We start from the raw sequence: 21,737 nt of genomic DNA on the forward strand, positions 1-21,737 counted from the left end.
ATTGGTCACGTAGTTCTCATTGGTTATACATGGAAAACAATGTCACTCTCATGTTGAGTTGATATACACATTTTTATATATGAAATAGCTCATAGTCGGAAGCCAGCGCCTTCCAATGAACCTGAGTATCTATGCAAATGGATGGGGCTGCCCTATTCAGAGTGCAGCTGGGAGGATGAAGCCCTCATTGGGAAGAAGTTCCAGAACTGCATCGACAGTTTCCACAGTCGGAACAACTCAAAAACTATCCCGACGAGAGAATGCAAGGTTAGCCATGGTCGGATTTTGTTTTTTTGAGGGGCACTAGAAAGATTTAGTTACATAGATTTTGAGAGGCAAAAATATTACAAGAGAAAGTGATAGTTCCCATTTTGAAATGAACAGAGATGATGTACAAGTGAGAGGACCAATTGTACAATGGCTTTTCTAACTTCTTTAGTCTTATCACTTAGAGAGGCACATCGTGGGGAATACTTGAAGAAAATATTTAGGCACTTCAAAAAGAGACAGGAATTCTAAGTTATAAGCTCGAATCTATGAGCTTTTCTTTCTGTGCTTATTTTGCATATGTTGAGGTTTGAACTTAGGGCCTTGGGCTTGTTAGGCAGATTTTCTACCACTTGAGCCATGCCTCCAGTTCATTTTGTTCTGGTTACTTGTGAGATAGGATCTTTTGTCCAGGCCAGTCTGGACTGCAGTCCTCCTATTATGCTTTCCTCACAGTTGGGATGACAGGTACATACCATAACACTCAGCTTTTTCTGTTGAAATGTGCCTTGTAATCTTTTTGCCCAGGCTAGTCTTGCACCATAATCCTCTCATTCTCAGACTCTCAACTCATCAGCATTATAAGCCATCACATCTGGCTAATGTATATTAGCTTTATAATTTGCTGTATTGGCTGCAGAAATCCTTTTCCTTCATTGGAATTTATTCATTTGGAAAGTTGTCTGCCTGGGTCCTTAAAAGTAATAAACATATGTATCAAGCATGGTGAAAGTTAGTGTGTGATTGTGGGTCACATGAATGTAATGGAGAATCTATGATCCAGAAGAGTACAGAGGTGTAGAAATCTCTGGTCATTGAAGGCGTCTTAGAGGAAATCGGTGCTTCAACTGTCACTGGCCCTTGAGGAGTAGATTTCTGTTTGATAGACAAGAAGGGTCCCAGGGATTTTCCTCACATGAAGTTTTTATAGTAGAGAACTAGAGAAAGAAGAGTGAGGAGTAGTGAGGGGAGAGAAGGAGATCTCACACAGATATGGTGTTGGTGAGTCGAATGCATTTTTGTTAAAGCTTGTGTGTCTTGACTACTTTAAGGAAGGGCATCTTGACTTTATCCTACAGCCAGCAGTGCACTACTGAGTAGAGGAGCAGGGTGGAAGCATATTGTATTTAGAAAGCTTCATCTAATGGCAGAGTGTAGGAGACTGGTGCCAGAAGACCCAGCCAGTAAGATGTCATAGAACAACATGAATGAAGAATTAGCATGAAGGATGTAGCTGTGGCATGGAAGGATTGGATGCAAGAACCATTATGGAGCAGTTTGGCCGGAGTGGATGGATGGCTGGTGTGTGGAGGGTGAGAATGAAGAGTCAGATTTCATTCATTATTAGGCCTTTTACATTAGTAGAGCTGAAGTTATTGATACCCTCATCAAAGGTAGGATGATGTCTCTTGTAATAGGCTCCATAGATCACTGATGCTCCTGGAAAAAAGGATTTTTGTACTGAATAAATTTTTTTGTGTAGCTATACAAGGTTTGATTTTGGACAAACTGAATTGGCCACAGAACCCATATTTGTGTACACACTAGAGACTGCCTTTCTTGAACTCTGTTCTTCAAACCATTGTTGGTGAAAACAGTACTTTTTCCTTTAGCAAACTAAAGTAGGTGGACTGCATTTCAGAATTTTAAAATCATACTATTTTAATTATAGGATTACATGCTTAATAAGCATTTAGTGTATATATATATTTGTATGGTATAGACTAAGATAACATAAAGATAACTGTGGGAAGATAGCAGACTCTCATGCCGGACAGCAAAGATGATATAAAAAGAAAGGGCTATTTGGGGCTGGGAGTATGGCCTAGTGGTAGAGTGCTTGCCTTGCATACATGAAGCCCAACACCACATATATAGAAAAAGCCAGAAGTGGCGCTGTGGCTCAAGCGGCAGAGTGCTAGCCATGAGCAAAAAGAAGCCAGGTACAGTGCTCAGTCCCTGAGTTCAAGCCCCAGGACTGGGAAAAACAAACGAAAAACAGCAACAAAAATCTGAGTTTAAAAGAAAGGGCTATTTAATATTCTTCACAAACTTATTTATGAAAAGGAGCAAGAGAAATACAGTTTTTTTTTTTTGTTGTTGTTGTTTCAGGGTGAAATCTTGAATGTGGAGGCTGGAAAAGGGGAGGTGGGAGTCAGGTGTGATTCAGATGGGAGAGTTTGATGTTACAGTACATCACTTGTGGCTAATACTGGAAGTGCAGCAGGGAGAACATTTTCTCACACCTGGCCTTTCTTAATCTCTGTTTTTCAGGCTCTGAAGCAAAGACCACGATTTGTGGCTTTAAAGAAACAGCCATCATACTTAGGAGGAGAAAATCTGGAGCTCCGAGACTATCAGCTAGAAGGCCTCAACTGGCTGGCTCATTCCTGGTGCAAGTAGGTAGAAAATAGGTTTGAAGTTTTCCTCACTGTTTTTAGGCATTTTTATTGCTATCTTAACCCTTGTAGGCCTTGAAAAATTAATCATGAACCAAGACAGACATGATGTCTCTGTATTTGGGGAATAAATAATTTAAAAAGTACCTGAAATACCTATGAACAAATTTCTCCTCTTACATGTAAGCTCTAAAAAAACAGTAAAGCAAAAATCTTTACTTTGCAATTCAACTACAGCCTGAAATAAGATTTTTATTTTCATTTATTTTTTTGAAGTCCTGCAGTTTGAATTCAAGGCTTGTTGCTTGCTAGGCCTGTATAAACCACCTAAATAAAACAAGCAGTTTTCTTCAACACTGGAAAGATGGTTTGTAGTTACAGAGATTCATTTATAATGACTATTTCCAAAGTAAACCACTTGTTAATTTGTCCTGTAAAGTCTGATCCAGTATTTCATATTTAGTTATGAAAATTGTGGAGCTTCAGTTTGTGTGACTGAGAAATTGGGTCTCAATATAACCAATTCTGAATGCTTGGAAATAAATAATTTTGCTTTCAGAGTGCCGCCTGATCTTTCTAAAGGATAGGTAAAAATATGGATGTCACAGGGACTGATAGTGTCAGTACCCTTCTTTCTCTTCTCTCGGAAGCCCTGAAAGCAGGCAGGAGAGCTGGTTACAGTGTACAGCCAGGCCGAGTGTGAGGAGCCCTGGCTGAAGGCACCAAGTGGGAACCCAGAAGTGCACAACCCCTGAGCTGACAGCCTTGGGGGGCAGCCACATAAGCAACTAGGGGAACTAAGAAGCACAAAGCTGTAAATAATGGAAACAGAACCTATTTAATTTCTCGTCATTCTTTTTTTTTTTTATATACTTGTTGTATTAAGGGTCTAGACTACAGTTTAAAGAATTAAAAAAAAATGTTTGTAACCTTGTCATTCATAGATTCCTAATTTCCTGCCAAAGAGCTACTTGTATTTCCCACAAATATGCCAATTCTGGCTATTTTTATTTTTAGTTGTTAGCACATTTGAGGAATTAAAAAAAATACTTTATTGGAATCCACTAGAGCAATGTTTCTCAAACTGTGGTCCACAGAACCCCTGCACCAGACTCTTCAAAGGTGCTTTTTGTTAATCCCAAGAATCTGGAGCCTTTCTCTAGTTATCTTCACCCTAGCCCCTGGATGAGGTCTAGGGATCTGATTCTAGACATCTTTTATAGTGGGTGCATTTGGATAGAATGTTAGACAACTTGGGCCTGCAGTGGAATGGAGAGGACTAGCAGCCTGCTCATGAGTTTTGTGTGGTTGGCACTGAGGTTTACAGGCTTGTATATATCTATAACAAAACCTGCCTTCTCTGTTGGAAGGGTTAGCCCCTGGATGGTTATATAATCCAGACCTCACATGAAGATCAAGAACATAGTCTGACTAGACTTTGATAGTCCGATTTCGAATGTGCTCACAGATCACTTGTTGTTCTGCCATTGATGGCTCCTTCTTTTATGTAGGATCCTTAAGTAATTGCAGATGAGGGGAAATGTGTCTAAGGCCCCATGTGATGCCTTTCTCTGCTGTCAGTGTAAAACACTGGCCTCATTGGTATTTATGAACACACTGTCGGTGAACTAATGATTGTTTTGTTTTTACTTTTTTCTTACTGCAGAAGTAACAGTGTAATCCTTGCTGATGAAATGGGCCTAGGGAAGACCATCCAGACCATATCATTCCTCTCCTACCTGTTCCACCAACACCAGCTGTATGGACCCTTTCTTATAGTCGTCCCTTTATCCACCCTCACCTCATGGCAGAGGGAATTTGAAATCTGGGCACCAGAGATTAACGTAGTGGTTTACATAGGTGACCTGATGAGCAGAAATACGGTGTGTAAACAAAAAGACTTGGGGTAGAACTCTGTGTTATAAATGTATTTGGGAAACTGACCTAAGCCTTCTGTAGAGTTATTTATAGAAGTCTTTAGTAAAATTATTCTTAGAACACTATGCTATATCCCCAATATTAGGACTTATGTGTATAACAAAGATGCAGTGCATACTAGATCATAAAAAAAAACAACAGCAGTATATGCATAGGAATCTCTCTTAGTTGGATTGCTGTTATTTTTCTTGTTTGTTCTTTTTCCCACCCTCCTTCCTTTTTTTTTTTTTTGTGGCACTTGAGTTTGAAGATTGTATTTCTAAGACTGAATTGTATAAGATTGTAAACTGAGATTAATACATTGTGTAAAGTTACTGTAATTGCTGTTTTAGCAGAGAAATGTAATAGTAGTTCTTAAGAATTGTTTCCCAATCTCTTAAAAATGGTAAGGTAATATAATTTACAAGAAAAATGAAAGAAAACACCTTTCATATTTGCAAATAATAATTCTTTGCCTGGTAACCAACTTCCATTTTGGCCTCCTGAATTTAGAACATGGTGACCTAAATTTATCTTCATTTAGCAAACCTTTTCTTGGTAGTTGCTAACTTTTTATAAAGTACTTTGCCTTGGGTAGTTTGATCTATATTACTTGTAATCTTCTTGATAGCCTTCAGAGCTGATGGTAGTCTTTCCAGATGACTAATGAAGACATTGACTCAGAGAATCTAATTCTTGTCCCTAGGCAGCTAGAGTATGCTAGCCATGGAGTTGGGACATAGTTGTCTTTGGTCCCAGAGTTCAGCTCTTTGGTCTTTTTTTTTTTTTTTGGCCAGTCCTGGGCCTTGGACTCAGGGCCTGAGCACTGTCCCTGGCTTCCTTTTGCTCAAGGCCAGCACTCTGCCACTTGAGCCACAGTGCCACTTCTGGCCGTTTTCTGTATATGTGGTGCTGGGGAATCGAACCCAGGGCCTCATGTATACGAGGCAAGCTCTCTTGCCACTAGGCCATATCCCCAGCCCCTCTTTGGTCTTTTTATGTAAATCTTTTTCTGGGAGATTGCTTGTAGTAAAAGTAAACCATCAGCATTTTTTTCTTTTTCTTTTTTTTTTTTTTTGCTAGTCCTGGGGCTTGAACTCTGGGCCTGAGCACTGTCCCTGGCTTCTTTTTGCTCAAGGCTAGCACTTTGCCACTTGAGCCACAGTGCCACTTCTGGCCATTTTCTGTATATGTGGTGCTGGGGAATTGAACCCAGGGCTTCCTGTATATGAGGCAAGCACTCTTGCCATTAGGCCATATCCCCCGCCCCCATCAGCAATTTGTATGTATGTGGTAAACATTTTCTTACTTTCCAGTTTTTTTTTTAATTAAACTATCATTAAAATGAACAATCTTGAGGTGGGGAAGTAATTCATTGTATACTCCTGTACCTGGGGAGGGGTGGGGAATCATTGTTCTTCAAAAATCATAGCAGATCTCATTCCTTTAATAATCTAGTTTCTAAGAATATTTACATTGTTTCATTAACTCATTAAAAGAGCATTTAACAAAAAGAACTTAAAGATGATGAAAAACAGCTATAAGCATTCCTTCCAAAGATGAAAGCAAATCAAGAAAGTAAATTAAGAAATTGTCCCATCAGAGATTTTTTCTTTGAGATCTCCACTATTCTTTTAGTCTGATCATTGTTCTGATTTCTAACTTGACAAACTGAGAACTTTATTAGCCATTGTGTTTGCTGCTGAGTACTGGCCATATGTCAGTGTGGATGCATTAGTTTTGTGTTTCTTACACTGATATTTTCGTTTATATCAAATTGCATATTTATCCTCTAAGCCTCCCTTTACTTTTTCTTGGGAGACCTGTCTATTCTGATTAACAAATTTCTGATGGAACCAGAGGTTAGAATTTGTTTTACTTCTTAGTAAAAATATTGCCCTACCCTGAGTAACTAATAGGTACTCTAGGTAGCAAGGAAATTTTAGGGATCTGAGAAATTACTATTTTAGTTCTGTTCACCAAGGTTTAATTGCTGATGAATGCATATTCTTGGTCAAATATTTGAAGGGGGTCTGTTTATTTGAATTGGACAATGAAATATTTACTGTTTAGTGATCTATATTTTAATTCTCTTACTGCTGTACAATTGTGTACTTCAGTCTATCAGCTCAAATTGTACAGGCTATTAATTAAATTTTGATTTTTTTTTTTTTTTGGTTTGGCATGTTTCTGTTAACATCTACCACAAGACTTGTGTGACAAAGAAGATTGAAATAGAAATTGCGTCTTAAATACTGTTTTCTCTTACAGATACGGGAATATGAATGGATTCATTCCCAAACCAAAAGACTGAAATTCAATGCACTTATAACAACATATGAGATCCTCTTAAAAGATAAGGTATGTAGTTAGCAACTGAAAAGCTAAATCTGAAGCATTGGGGCTTGTGCCTTCCACTTTTTGTATTTTTTTTTTTTTTTACTTTGTTTAAAAAAAAAAAAAAGCACCTCGAATACATGAAGCCCCGGGTTCAATTCCCCAGCACCACATATGTAGAAAATGGCTAGAAGTGGTGCTATGGCTCAAGTGGCAGAGTGCTAGCCTTGAGCAAAAAGAAGCTAGAGACAGTGCTCAGGCCCTGAGTTCAAGGCCCAGGACTGGCCAAAAAAAAAAAAAAAAGCAAGCAAATGAGCAAATAAGTTCCTCCAAGCAATAAGATTACAAATAAAAATCAGGACCTTAGAGTTGAAGAGGAACTCATGTTGCCTAGTCCACTTGAGTTATTCCAGAGAACAGTGTATTTTGGCCAGTACACTACCTGAAAATTATGTTAGTGGAAATTGGGCCTGAATGCCATCTTGGGCATCTCCCAAGCCATCATTGTTGAGCTTTTTCTGTAGAACAGTTGATATGAATGGTCTCCTTTTTAACAGCTACTAAGTATCACATGTAATAAGGGTAAATCAAGTTCATTCTGGTAGCTCTTGGTATTTCTTTCTGTACTTAAGAGTTGGGATGGGAAATAGACAAGTAAAGAATCTTAGAGGCTGGGGATATGGCCTAGTGGCAAGAGTGCTTGCCTCGTATACATGAGGCCCTGGGTTCAATTCCCCAGCACCAACATCTACAGAAAACGGCCAGAAGTGGTGCTGTGGCTCAAGTGGCAGAGTGCTAGCCTTGAGCAAAGAGAAGCCAGGGACAGTGCTCAGGCCCTGAGTCGAAGCCCCAGGACTGGCCAAAAAAAAAAATAAAAAGAATCTTAGAATTCAAAAATTATGTGTGTATTTAATTTTTTTTTTTTTTTTGCTCACCATATCAGTTTCTGTGTTCTTTCTTGGGGCATGCAGTGATTTCTGATTTAAGAGACTGCCCATACCTTTTAGATGATGAGGTGCTCTTTAGACATTAATCTGACAATAAACATAAGAGTCCTAACATATTAAGTCAGCAAAGAATAAATGGGTCTTTGTACCTTTGTGATAGTATTTGTACAGAGCTAATTGAATGCTTGAAAGCACTTTTGGGTTCCTTTCTGACCTGGTGGCTCACTCTGTTTTGTTTTCACTTCAGACTGTGCTGGGCAGTATTAACTGGGCCTTCCTGGGAGTGGATGAAGCCCATCGGTTGAAGAATGATGACTCTTTATTATATAAAACTCTGATTGATTTCAAGTCCAACCATAGGCTCCTGATTACAGGCACCCCTCTTCAGAATTCCCTCAAGGAACTCTGGTCCTTGCTGCACTTTATTATGCCGGAGAAGTAAGCTCCTTCCTGTGTATTTCAAAAGATGCTAAATTTGTCTGAAATGCCATTGCTTTTTAATGTTTTTTAGTAGACCATCGGGAGAACAGATGGCATAGTTTGGGGAACCAAGGTAGAAACTTTAGTAAGAGCTTCTATGGGAGCAGAGGGAACAGATATTAGCCATTTAAGGAGGAAAGCAAAAGCATTTGGGAAGTAATTGTTAAGTAGGAAGCAGGAGGCCTCTTCATTGTTGTATAAGGTAATCAATGTATTGAAAAGTCAACAAGGTAAAGTTGGACTAGTGTTAGAATGTTAATACAAATCTTTGAGAACAGAACATCAGCTATAGATCTTATTGGTTGACTTATTAAAAGAACTGTAATGTCTGTTCAATTTTTTATTACTTATTTTTACTATTTTGTTTATGATTTTTTAAACTATCTCTTTTTTTGTTTGTTTGTTTTTGGTAATGGGGATCAAACCTAGGACATTGCTCTTGCTAGGCAAGTGCTTTGCCATTGAGGTACATCCCAGCCCTTTATTTTTACTTTTTGTTTTATGTTTACTACATTTTTATAGGTGAGATGATAAATACATTTTATAGAACTTTAAAATTAACCTGTGGAGTTCAGTGATAACAGAACAAAACCTAAATCCTTTCTCTAGTTTAGAAGTTGTACCCAATCTGACCTGTAGGTAGCACTGTGCCTCCTATCACGTGTTGTATTAATTACTGTGCTTTACCATTCTGGTCACTTTCTGCCTGTTAAACATGCCAGATCAGGGCTGGGGATATGGCCTAGTGGCAAGAGTGCCTGCCTCATATACATGAGGCCCTGGGTTCGATTCCCCAGCACCACATATACAGAAAATGGCCAGAAGTGGCGCTGTGGCTCAAGTGGCAGAGTGCTAGCCTTGAGTAAAAAGAAGCCAGGGACAGTGCTCAGGCCCTGAGTCCAAGCCCGAGGACTGGCAAAAAAAAAAAAAAGAAAGAAAGAAAGATGCCAGATCATTCCTTCTTTTTCTGTCTCCTGGACTGCTCTTTCTCATGATAGCCACTTACATTCTGGCCTAGGCATATGTGACCCACCTTTTTTCAGAGGTCTTCCCTGACCACCTAACCTGATTCACTTGTTGGTACCCCATCTAGCACATCTCAATGTGTGTGTGAAAATACTAGGGATGTTGTTGCTATAGTTGCTATATTCGGCACTGGTTCACATAGCCTAGAATTGCACCTAGCTTGCAGTAAACAATTCAGTTAGAAGTTGTGTACTTTTAAATGTACATAATTTATATTTGACTTTTTAGAAACTACATGCTGTTTTCCAAAGTGGCTGTACATTGCACATTCCCAGCAGACATGCTTGAAAGTTCTAGTTCCCTAAGTCATCACCAGAACTTGGGTTGAGTCGTTCTTGTGGTTAATGTCTCATTGGCTTCAGTTGTTTCCGTGATGATTAATGATGTGCAACAATTTATTCACTGACTCTTCGGTTATCTTTAGTGAAATATCTATTCAGATCTTTGGTTATTAAAATCTTGTTGGTTTTTTTTCTGTTTGTTTGTTTTTGCTGATGCTGGAGGCTCATGTTTATAATCCTAGCTATTCAGGAGGCTGAGGTTTGAGGGTCTAGACTTAAAGCCAGTCCAGGTAGAAGAGTTCCTGAAACTCTCATCTCCATTAACCAGCAAAAGGCCAGAGGTGGAGGTGTGGCTCAAATGGTAGAGTGGTAGCTTTGAGTAAGAAAGCCAAGCCATAGCTTGAGGCTCTGAGTGCAAGCCCTAAATCCAGTACTGGTGTATGTGCATGCATGCACATTATACCCACAAAATGTTTCTTCTATTGTGCACTGAAGACTTTTCCTTTTAGAAAGCATTATAGATATCAATGTATTGTTGGCAAATATTTTGTTCCAGTGTTTGGCTTGTTTATTCATTTTTTTGGATTTTTTTTTAATTTAGAAAATTGTTAGTTTCTGAAATTAAACCTACAGTTTTCTTATTCAAGAGCTAGTTCTAGACAAATTTTGTCTTTCCCTCCTAGTACCATTAGTTGTTGTTTTATAGGCCCTCCATACATTCATGTCCTTGTAGAAGCAAATTGTAAAAATGACTTCCTTCTTGGTAACTAAGTAATAACACTTTTACTCTTTCATCCCTAGGTTTGAGTTCTGGGAAGACTTTGAAGAAGACCATGGGAAGGGGAGGGAGAATGGCTACCAGAGTCTTCATAAGGTGCTAGAGCCGTTCCTTCTCCGGAGAGTCAAGAAAGATGTGGAGAAATCTCTGCCTGCCAAAGTGGAGCAGATTCTCAGAGTAGAGATGTCGGCTCTTCAGAAGCAGTATTACAAGTAAGTGAGTTCATGTGGGTTGAGCCTAAAGGGAGTGATCAGTGCCATGGATCATTTGGTAGGTAAGGCACAGATAATTTGTTCTTTGTTTTTTTTTTTTTTTTTGGCCAGTCCTAGGCTGTGAACTCAGGGCCTGAGCACTGTCCCTGGCTTCTTTTTGCTCAAGGCTAGCACTCTGCCACTTGAGCCACAGCGCCACTTCTGGCCATTTTCTGCATATGTGGTGCTGAGGAATCGAACCCAGGGCCTCATGTATACGAGGCAAGCACTCTTGCCACTAGGCCATATTCCCAGCCCGATAATTTGTTCCTTGTATAGTGACATCTCAATATAAATTTAGTCAAACACATACAGAAACATGTGCAGAAAGGTTTTTTTCCCTTTGGGTAACCAAGATGTTTCACAGTGCTTTTCATTATTGAGTGAAGTTCATGTTAATGCTTAGTACTAATGTACTATCCATAGTCACCCAATCACTAAGCTTCTGCCATGTTCCAGGCATTCTGCTAGATATTGGGAATGGAAAGATGAATGGGACACACCCCTACTGGAAGCCTTGCGTGGCACAGGGAACAGACCAGGGCTAAGTCATTGTGGCACGTTGTTGTGTAGCAGTACAGCATGCGCAGAGCCTGCGTGGCTTCAGGATGTTTGCTTACCTCTGTATGTGTTCCTTTTTGGTATTACGAGTGGCCTGGATAACATGTTTGGTTTAGATTACACTACACTATCTAAAAACCAAATTACTGGTTTATAATGTACTTTAATGGACTCAGATTTTAATTTTTAAAAATTATCTGGCTATGTTTTATTTACTTACTGTGTGTGTGGTGCTTGAGATCAAGTTCAGGGCCACACGTGTGTTAGGAAAACATTCTACCACTGAGCTTCACCTGGAGCCTCTCAAGTTTTGTTTTGTTTGTTTGTTTTGGACAGTACTGGGGTTGCTAGGTATATCCCCTTTTTTATTATTTATTTGTGTTTTTTGTCAGTCTTGGGGCTTGAACTCTGGGCCTGGGCACTGTTTGTGAGCTCTTCAACTCAAGGCTAGTGCTCTATCACTTTGAGCCACAGTGCCACTTATGGTTTTTTGGTGGCTAATGGGAGATAAAAACCTCATGGCCTTTCTGCCTGGGCAGGCTTTGAACCTCGATTCTCAGATCTCAGCCTACTGAATAGCTAGGATTACAGGCATGAGCCACTGGCATCCAGCTTAGGCATGTACTCTTATTACTTGGGCTACACTTCCATTCCAAGAAATACTCTTAGAATTAAAAAAAAAATTATTGTCAAAGTGATATACAGAAGGGTTTCAGTTTCATATGTAAGGCAGTGAGTACATTTCTCATCAAACTTGTTATCTCCTCCCTCATTTTTCTCCCATCTTTCCCCTTCCTCAGTTCCCTCCCCTCCTCCAGTTGTATAGTTGATTTATAGCATATTGTCTTTTAAGTATTGGTGTTGCATTGGTTCCCCTTTAACCCTTTGTCTCTCCATTTTGATGTTCCCCTTCCCTAGTTCCAATAAGGTATATACAATACCCAGGGTACAAAAATCAGTTACAGTGACATCGGGTAAAACCATGGGGAAGAAAGGCAAAAGAAAAAGGCATAATTTCACATGCTGTGTTGAAAATAACAATGATAAACCACTTATTTCCATAACTTGGAGTTCATTTTGCTTAGCCTCATCTTATGTATTCATGTACTAGCTACTGTGATCTTCTGCTTGGACTATGCTGAACATGTACCAATTATTACCAATGAGGGAAACCATAGAGTGTATGTTTCTTTGGGTCAGGCTCACTTCACTTAGTATAATTTTTTTCCAAGTCTTTCTCCATTTCCTTACGAATGGGGTTATGCCATTCTTTCTGATGGAAGAATAGAATTCCATTGTGTATATGTACCACATTTTCTTGATCCATTATCTACTGAGGGGGATCTGGGTTGATTCCATATTTTAGCAATGGTAAATTGTGCTCAGATGAACATAGTTGTGCTGGTAGCTTTAGTGTGGTCTTGCTTGTAATCCTTTGGGTAAATGCCCAAAAGTGTGGTTGCTGGGCCCTAGGGGAGCTCTATGTTTAGCCTTTTGAAGAACCTCCACACTGCTTTTCAGAGTGATTGAACAAGTTTACATTCCCACCAACAGTGTAGTAGGGTTCCTTTTTGGCCACTTCTCCACCAGCATTTGTTATTAGTTTTCTTGATAATGGCCATTCTTACTGGAGTGAGGTGAAATGCTCTTGAATCATGTAGACTTTAGCCATAATCTTTATTTTCCATTCATGTTTGTATACATACATTTTTATGTTAATATGCATATCTCTATGTATGGAGACACAAGTAAATATGTAAATAATATGCATTGTTTATATGTATCCTTCCATCTCTTGAGAGTTATTTAGTATTCTGTGTTCAATGTGGTTGAACTATCCACTAGAGCCATTGACATTTCAGTTTTTACTGGAGATGTGAAGTATCACTGGTAACATGGGATAGAAGATAAAAGTGTCTACTTTTTGTTGTTGTTGTTGTTGTTGTTGTTTTGTGTTTTTGCCAGTCCTGGGCCTTGGACTCAGGGCCTGAGCACTGTCACTGGCTTCTTTTTGCTCAAGGCTAGCACTCTACCTTTTGAGCCACAGCCCCACTTCTGGCTTTTTCTGTTTATGTGGTGCTGGGGAATTGAACCCAGGGCCTCATGTATACGAGGCAAGCACTCTTGCCACTAGGCCATATACCCAGCCCTTCTCTTTTTTTTAATTGGAGATGAGTTTCTTGCATTTGTGTTCCCTTGATCATCACTTTTCAGCCTAATGAGTAGATAGGATTATAGGCATGAGTCGCTGGCTCCCAGCTTTCTCTGCCTTCTAAGCTCTTTTTTCCTCCAGTAATATTGTATTTTTAATACAATTTACTAATATTAATTTAATAGTGTCATCGTAACTTTTATTTGCAGATGGATTCTAACTAGGAATTACAAAGCTCTTGCCAAAGGAACGAGAGGTAGCACCTCTGGTTTCCTCAACATTGTGATGGAATTGAAGAAGTGCTGCAACCACTGCTACCTGATTAAGGCCCCAGAAGAGAATGAAAGGGAGAATGGGCAGGAAGTTCTTCTGGTGTGTACTGCCTCTTGCTCATGACCATTTCTTCAAAAACAAGTGTATTTCCATGGATGCTTTTATCAAAGGGCTGTTCTTTCAGTGATGACCCTTGAAAAAGCATCAAGAGAAGCCCAAAAAAGAGAAAAACTGTATGTGGTTGGTGTACACCTGTAATTTTAGCCTTTGAGAGGCAGGGAAGGAGGATCATTAGTTCAAAGCCAGCCTGGGCTACACTGCATAACACTTTCTCTCTTGGTCTCTTTCTCCCCTCCCCTTCCATGCCCATGAGAGATATGAGGATCACAAGTTAAGGCCAGGTAGGCATAAAATTTCAAGGTACTCCAGATGTGGCCAGATGTGGTAGCACCTGTCTGTCACCCCAAGCAATAGGACAAGGACAGGTGGCTTGGTACAGTGAGACAAGCACAAATAGGAGGACTGCAGTCCAGCCCAGCCCAAATGTAATGCAAGACCTTTCTTAAGAACAAAAGATTAAAGAAAGGGGAGGGCTGATGGAGTACTTGGAGTGTTTCATTGTCTGCTTAACAAATGTGCGTGGCTTACAAAATACAGCTCTGAGTTCAAAATGCCTCATAAAAAAGAAAACAAAACAGATGAGAAAAGTTAAATAACTTAGGAAAGTGATTTGCAAAGTGTAGCACCAGTAGGTTTTAGGCTTAGGAAAGAACATTGAGCTGCTGCTATGTATTTGAATGATTGGAGTCTCTTTTAAACCCCAGTCTCTGGTCCGGAGCAGCGGGAAGCTGATTCTGTTAGACAAACTGCTAACAAGACTTCGAGAAAGGGGGAACCGTGTCCTTATCTTCTCCCAGATGGTGAGGATGCTGGACATCCTGGCAGAGTACCTGACTATCAAGCATTACCCATTCCAGGTGAGGTGCATAGAGCTTCCACTCCCATGCACTCCCTGTCGGTCTGTTTGTCGAGTGCTTTGTGTGCTAGAGTGGAGTACAAAAGTTTCGTTGTTTGAAGAAAAAAAATTGAGACTTAGGTTTCCAAGAAGGTCCCAATTTTTATTTCCCTTCCTTGAGGTTCCTCTATATTGAAAATATTTAAGTTATGTGAGTGTGAAAGTAACTTTTTTTTTTTAGAACATGGTGAAGAAGATGAAGGGAAAGAAAATTGGGTGTAAGGAAAGCTATTAGATGGTGTTGTTTTTGTTGTTGTTGATTTGGGCTCTTTAACTTGGGCTACAGGATGTATAGTGTGTATCCCTATGGTATCCCTAGGGACACCATGTCCTTAGCCATGTCCCTAGACCAAAGTACAATTTGCTTTTAATTTTTTGATGGAGCTAGGGTTGAAGTGAGGGCCTTGATTGTGCTGGTCAGGTACTCTAGCACTGGGCCACACCCCCATCCCTGGGTGGTATCTTATCTACCAAAAATTATAGTCAAAGCAGAGACAAGAAAGTGTGGACCTGATTCTAGAGCCTGGGCTCCATAAGGAAAGGGAAGGAGAGGCGCCAGTGTTACAGATGTTATAGACTGACAGCACTCTGAAAAGACACCACTGTATCATAAGGTCAGTCTTTGGATGTAAGCTTAAAGGTTTGGTGTCTTGCAAACAGTTGTCTTTCAGTGCTTCTGATTGCTCTGAGCTTTCACTTCCATGTAGTACAATGTCTTGTAAATCAAGAATGCACCTCTCCTCACTCCAGGGTGAGCTGCATGCTCCAGGTCTGTCATGCCTCATCACTGGCTTTCAGGGAATTGTGTTAAATGAAGGCATGTAGATTTTCAGTTTTGAAGTATAGGCTATGACCTGCCTTTGATTTCTTTTCTTTTCTTTTTTTTTTTGTGCCAGTCCTGGGGCTTGGACGTGGGGTCTGAGCACTGTCCCTGGCTTCTTTTTGCTCTAGGCTAGCACTCTACCTCTTGAGCCACAGTGCCACTTCTGGCTTTTTTCTACATATGTGGTGCTGAGGAATCGAACCCAGGGCTTCAGGTATACGAGGCGAGCACTTTACCACTGGGCCATATTCCCAGCCCCTATGACCTGCCTTTGAAAAGTGTTTTTGGTTCAAATCCTGAGAGAGCAATTAAGAAGGAACTTCCTGTGTGAGAGTCAGTGTGGATGCAGGTGGCTGGGTTTGATGGCAGACCTGGGGGAGATGCTAAGTGCATTGCTACGCTGCTTGCAGCCAGCCAGTCACCTCTGGGTCAGTTTTGCCTTATGTAAGTTTTGTTCATTTCAAGTGGAGACTAGAAGGGGACAAAATGTGACAATGGTTTTACATGTTATCGTTCAGCATCATCACTCTTCATTATTTGTTTTATGTGTGTTAAAATGATTTTTACTGTGGTAATGTTTTGTACTGGAACTGACCTATGCTCTAAGAAAAGAATTCTGTACACCAGTGAATGTTAAGGCTCTTTTAAGTGGATGATGTAGCTTGAATAGTTGTCTCTGATTTCTGATTTTCAGGAGAGTTGTTATATCTGATCAATTAACTTACCATTTTCAGTGTTTCAGCCAAATACTTTCCAAAAAATGTTAATAGTTTTTTGGTTTTGTATAGCACTTACTGGTGATACTTATAATCATATTACTTTATGAAGTACCATTTTTTTCTGCTGGAGCTACTTAGTAGGCAGTCAGTGATACTATTTCCCAGTCATACAGGCTGAGTTTTCTTCTTTCTCCATGTAGATTCTGGTAGCCTTTCTGATTCTTGGATTAACCTTTGAATTAGAAACTTTTGACCTTGAGTTTGTAACTGGAGAGCTCAGGTCACAAAGCATATGCTGTTTCTGCTTAGCCCCTTCATAGCCCTCTGCCAGTGCATTCCAGTTATTTTTACCCCGTGGGTGTTGGGATGATTAAGGTTGTGAGCATGGTATTGTATGCTGAGTGTAGTTGATCTTCCTACCTTATGATTTTCTTATGGTTTACTTTTACAGCGTCTGGATGGTTCCATCAAGGGAGAAATCCGAAAGCAGGCATTGGATCACTTTAATGCAGATGGCTCTGAGGTATGCTATACATGGCCTTATTGTTTTTGCAGTTTAGGTTCTGTATCAAGGAACAAGTCTTTCCAGCTTAGTGGGTTTTTTTTTTTGGGCGGTGGGGCGGTCGTGGGGCTTGAATCTGGGCCTGGGTAATCTGGGCCTGAACTCTTCAGCTAAAGGCTAGCGCTGTACCACTTGAGCCACAGTACCACTTCCGGTTTTCGTACGGTTAATTGGAGATAAGAGTCTCATGAACTTTCTGCCTGGGCAGGCTTTGAACCTACCAGCTTAGTGTATTTTTTTTCAGAAACCTCACTGTGGTAGTTTGGGATACTGTGATTTTTTTTTTTTTTTGCCAGTCCTGGGCCTTGGACTCAGGGCCTGAGCACTGTCCCTGGCTTCCTTTTTGCTCAAGGCTAGCACTCTGCCACTTGAGCCACAGCGCCACTTCTGGCCGTTTTCTGTATATGTGGTGCTGGCTTCATGTAAACAAGGCAAGGTCTCTCGCCACTAGGCCATATCCCCAGCCCCGGATACTGTGATTTTAACTTAAGGGCCTTAGGCTTGCTAGGAGCTCTCACTTGAATTATAGCCCACACATTCTCTCTATCCCCCCTTTGTTTTTTTTTGGTTACTTTTTCAGACATGACTCTCTTTACCTCCCACATAGCTGGGATCACAGGCATGGCTTATTGATTGAAAAGCTGGCCTGGAACATTAATACTCCCAATCTCTGCCTCTTAAGTCCCTGGATTGTAGACATGAACCAAAGGGCCCAGCCCCTTTTCTTGAGAAGGGAATGAGTAATCCCTGATAGAAAACTTGATTGTATCTTTATAAGAGCATATTCATGCTTACTTAGTTTCTTGGATCTAGATTAATTAAGAATAGTTTTCTAGGGGCTTCTAGATACCATGTATATTCACTTGGGAGAATAGCAAGTCAAGATTGGGAAGGCTGGCCAGTAGAATTAGTTTTGATGTTCATGTTTGATTAGAAGGTTCTGATTGGTTATTTTTGGTAATTAAAGTTTGAACAATGTGTTTGTCAAGTCCCATGCTGGAGATCATGGTCTGGTGGAGCTTCATGTTCTTTAAATTTTCACTTGCCAAGTGTCCCACCTGGATTTATTTTAGCATTGTAAAGTATCTTTTATTTTTATTTTTTGCCAGTCCTGGGGCTTGGACTCAGGGCCTGAGCACTGTCCCTGGCTTCTTTTTGCTCAAGGCTAGCACTCTGCCACTTGATCCACAGCGCCACCTCTGGCCATTTTCTGTTTATGTGGTGCTGGGGAATTGAACCCACGGCCTCATATATATGAGGCAAGCACTCTTGCTACTAGGCCATATATCCCCAGCCCCAAGTATCTTGTTTTGGGCACCCCTATATTAGAGCTGCTTAAAACAGATGGGAGATGGATTCCATCGTAGTGTGTGCATAGCAGATTTTCATAGGTCAGGGAACTTGGAAAGTTGTAGGGGAGAAGAACCTTAATAATGTGCAGTAATGGAAGCTGTGGTAATGGAAGCATCCGAGGGAGACCAGAAGCAGAACAGGAAGTATTTTTTGGAAAGAATGTCAATTTCTGGGGCCTTGGCTACTGTATTTTTTAAATCTATAGAGCAGATTAGTGTTGTGCTTCCAGAGAGCTTTAAGAATTGTAATGCCTTGTCCAGTATTATCATCATGATCTGCCTTCTGCCGCTGAATTTATACATAGTGATGCTAGGATGCTAGGCTAGTACTTGGTACTTCTGTAGCCCAGCACATCACTTTCCTTTTAGGGGTTTTGGGCATCAATCTCTTCAGGATGAGGAATTCTAAAAACACTGGGTATCACACAGTCCTCATTTCCTTTTTGTCCTCTGTTTCTTCAGCTGTAAAACCACAGTGATTTCAAAACTAGTTCATGTTGTTCCTCTAGGGATTAAATTTGGGAACAAACATGAAGTGTTGGTAGCATTGCTTGACACTCATTTTGTGTTATGTATTTGTGGTTTGGAAGATAGCATGGATTGAATGTTGCCTGTTGTTCTTAGAAAAAACCCTAAAGTTGCATCTTGAGAAGTTCTCAGGGTTTCCGCACTGTCCCTGAGCTTTTTTGCTCAAGGCTAGTGCTCTATCATTTGAGTCACAGCTCCACTTCTTGATTTTTGGTGGTTAACTGGAGGTTAAGAGTCTCACAGACTGGGGCTGGGGATATGGCCTAGTGGCAAGAGCCCTTGCCTCGTATACATGAAGCCCTTGGTTCGATTCCCCAGCACCACATATACAGAAAATGTCCAGAAGTGGCGCTGTGGCTCAAGTGGCAGAGCAAAAAGAAGCCAGGGACAGTGCTCAGGCCCTGAGTCCAAGGCCCAGGACTGGCAAAAAAAAAAACCCAAAACAACAAAACAAAAAAAAGAGTCTCACAGACTTTTTTGCCTGGGCTGGCTTTGAATCACGATTCTCAGATTGCATTCTCCTGAATAGTTAGGATTACAGGTTTGAGCCATCAGCAAGCACCCTGTTGGAGACTTTTTCATTGTGTCTCTATGTGTACCTTAAGCATACCAACTTATTGAGCTGGAACCCACAGCTACTCATTTTTGAGCGATACCTCTGCCTACATTGTACCAGCTTTTGAGAGAAAAGATTAGCCTTTCAGAGTATACAAATCTTTTATCCTTTTTGACTCTGGTTACATGGAGTTCATTCTTTTTCCTATGCACACACTGTTCTGAGCACTCACATGCCAGCAGGTGTTCCTGGCAGCCTTGTTTCTATGGTTACTACTGTAGAGCTGGGTGTATCAGTGTCTGGACTTTGTACACACTGCTCTTCAGCCCAACCTGTTCTGTATTCTTTGTTATATTTTGTGATGATTGAGTGTATTGTGCTTCTTGCAGTCCCAGTTTGTGATTGGTTTAGTCTAGTGTTTTTATATCCATAGCAATCTAAATTCATACATTGGTTTATGAACATTTACATAATTACTATTCACACTAACTGCCTTACCTAGGATACGCTACATTTCTCCAGAACATAACATATCTGGGTAATTTTCAGGAACAATTTTTTTTTAAAGTTGCATAGTTTCCCTCATTTATTGTAATTAGAATGTGCCTATAAATCTACAAGTAAACAGAATGGATGGTAAAAGACAAAATTACACTTAAACATGATAAATTATACAGGATTCTATACACTCACACAGTGAGACCAAAGGAGGATATTCTTAGGAGAGGATCACAAGGGTTTAACAGCTATGAGCATATGATCATATAAAATGGTGTTTATTGAAATGAACTCCAAGAAATGGAGACAAGAGGCTTTTTTGTTATTTTGCTTTTTTGTTTTGGGTGTTTTTCTCCTTTGTCGTTTTTTATTTCTGTACTTTTTGTCTTGTATGTAAGTATATCTGTTTTGGGGAGGATAAGAGAGGAACAGACAAAGAGTGAACAAATGCAGCAGTGCTACTCACTAGACAGTATGTTGAAAATGAACTGTACAGCTTATGGATGAAAACAGGCGGGAAAAACTGGGAGAGAGCAAGGAAAGGGGTAACATTGTTTAAAAAGAAATGTGCTCATTACCTGACTTATGTAGCTGTAACCTCTCTCTATATCACCTTTACAATAACAATAAACAAATTTGAAAAAAGTTTAAGTAGTTACTCAAAGGAATTTCAATTCACCATGTCAGTTTGTGAGTATAATGCATCACAGTTGATGTCACCCCTTCCATCATTCTCCTCCATCTCTCCCAACCCCACCCATCCTCTCAAGTTACCTGGTTGCATTTTTGCATGTGTACATTGAGTATTATGATTGTATTCTCTCACCCCTTCCCTCCTCCTTCATCTGACCTTCCTTCTCTTGACCTGAACCTTCCACACATTCCAGCTTTCTGGTCTTTATTTATTTATTTTTACTTTTTAAACTTTTTATTTATTAATTAAATTTTTTGACAAGGTGTTGTGCAAAAGGGGTACAGTTACATAATAGGGCAGTGTGTACATTTCTTGTGATATCTTACACCCTCATTTTTCTTTCCCTTCCCTAGATCAGGTAGGCATATATACAATACCCAGTGTACCAAAAACATACACAGTAACCACATGGCATACACCAAAGGAAATTCACCTAGACCTTTAAATATTACGTCAGGAACAATTCTTATGCTCATGAATTTTGTCTGGTCTTTGGGCTTAACCTCTGGTATAGGCTAAGTTTAGTGGGTGGTAACACTAACCTGTGTTTCTGTGGCCTCATTGGATTCCACCATTACTCCTAGTTCATTGCACTGACTCCTTTTAAATGGATGCAAGTTCCCTTTGCCACCAAGTCCTTGACATTTCTTTTAGCTCCATAACATGTATGTATCATATCTCACTTTTCTTCACACCTGCAGGGGTTTCCAGGTATAAGGGCTTATTGGACTGTGAAACTTTTTATAAGAAGGTCACTGCATAAAGTAGTGTATTGCATTGTATACAGGACTTCTGTTTCCTGCTCTCCACAAGGGCTGGTGGCCTGGGAATCAATTTGGCTTCTGCAGACACAGTCGTCATCTTTGACTCTGATTGGAACCCCCAGAACGACTTGCAGGCACAAGCCCGAGCCCATCGAATTGGCCAGAAGAAGCAGGTCAGTGGCAGAGGTGTCTGGTTGGGCTGTGGATTGTAGGAGTAGTGTAAGGCGGCACACTGGTCTAGGGGTATGATTCTCGCTTTGTATGCATGAGCAGTTTATTTAGCCTTTGCAGGATGCTTGCCACATGCTGATTTTCTCTATTGTTTGCTTTCATTGCCCCCAAATGTCAGTTTCTCTTTTACTAACAATTACAAAGAAGAGACAATCCCAATAAGGAGTCCTAACTGCCCTGTATTTGAAAGGCACCTTTTTGGCTTTCTGTTTACCAAGGAAATTAGTATATGAAGAACAGATCTTGAGGTTGATTTTTATCCCTGTTTTAATATAATAGAGTAGCTGCTAATGGTCTACTATTGTTCAAGATGTTCTGTTGTTATT

At 40.2% G+C, this 21,737-nt stretch overlaps 1 protein-coding gene across 9 annotated transcripts in view; it reads left to right on the forward strand.

Moving 5' to 3' along the window:
• Chd2 (chromodomain helicase DNA binding protein 2) overlaps positions 1-21,737 on the forward strand; it is a 103,469-nt gene that overhangs the window by 48,671 nt on the left and 33,061 nt on the right. For all 9 annotated transcript variants that reach the window (XM_048369420.1, XM_048369419.1, XM_048369421.1 and 6 more), the window contains 10 exons: positions 89-267; positions 2,542-2,666; positions 4,333-4,549; positions 6,855-6,944; positions 8,115-8,305; positions 10,456-10,644; positions 13,606-13,768; positions 14,494-14,646; positions 16,678-16,749; positions 21,204-21,353. In XM_048369420.1, coding sequence (XP_048225377.1) covers positions 89-267; positions 2,542-2,666; positions 4,333-4,549; positions 6,855-6,944; positions 8,115-8,305; positions 10,456-10,644; positions 13,606-13,768; positions 14,494-14,646; positions 16,678-16,749; positions 21,204-21,353 — 1,529 coding nt within the window. The remainder of the gene's footprint in view (positions 1-88; positions 268-2,541; positions 2,667-4,332; positions 4,550-6,854; positions 6,945-8,114; positions 8,306-10,455; positions 10,645-13,605; positions 13,769-14,493; positions 14,647-16,677; positions 16,750-21,203; positions 21,354-21,737) is intronic.

The sequence above is a fragment of the Perognathus longimembris genome, chromosome 20, assembly GCF_023159225.1.
Source record: "Perognathus longimembris pacificus isolate PPM17 chromosome 20, ASM2315922v1, whole genome shotgun sequence".
Taxonomy (NCBI): domain Eukaryota; kingdom Metazoa; phylum Chordata; class Mammalia; order Rodentia; family Heteromyidae; genus Perognathus; species Perognathus longimembris.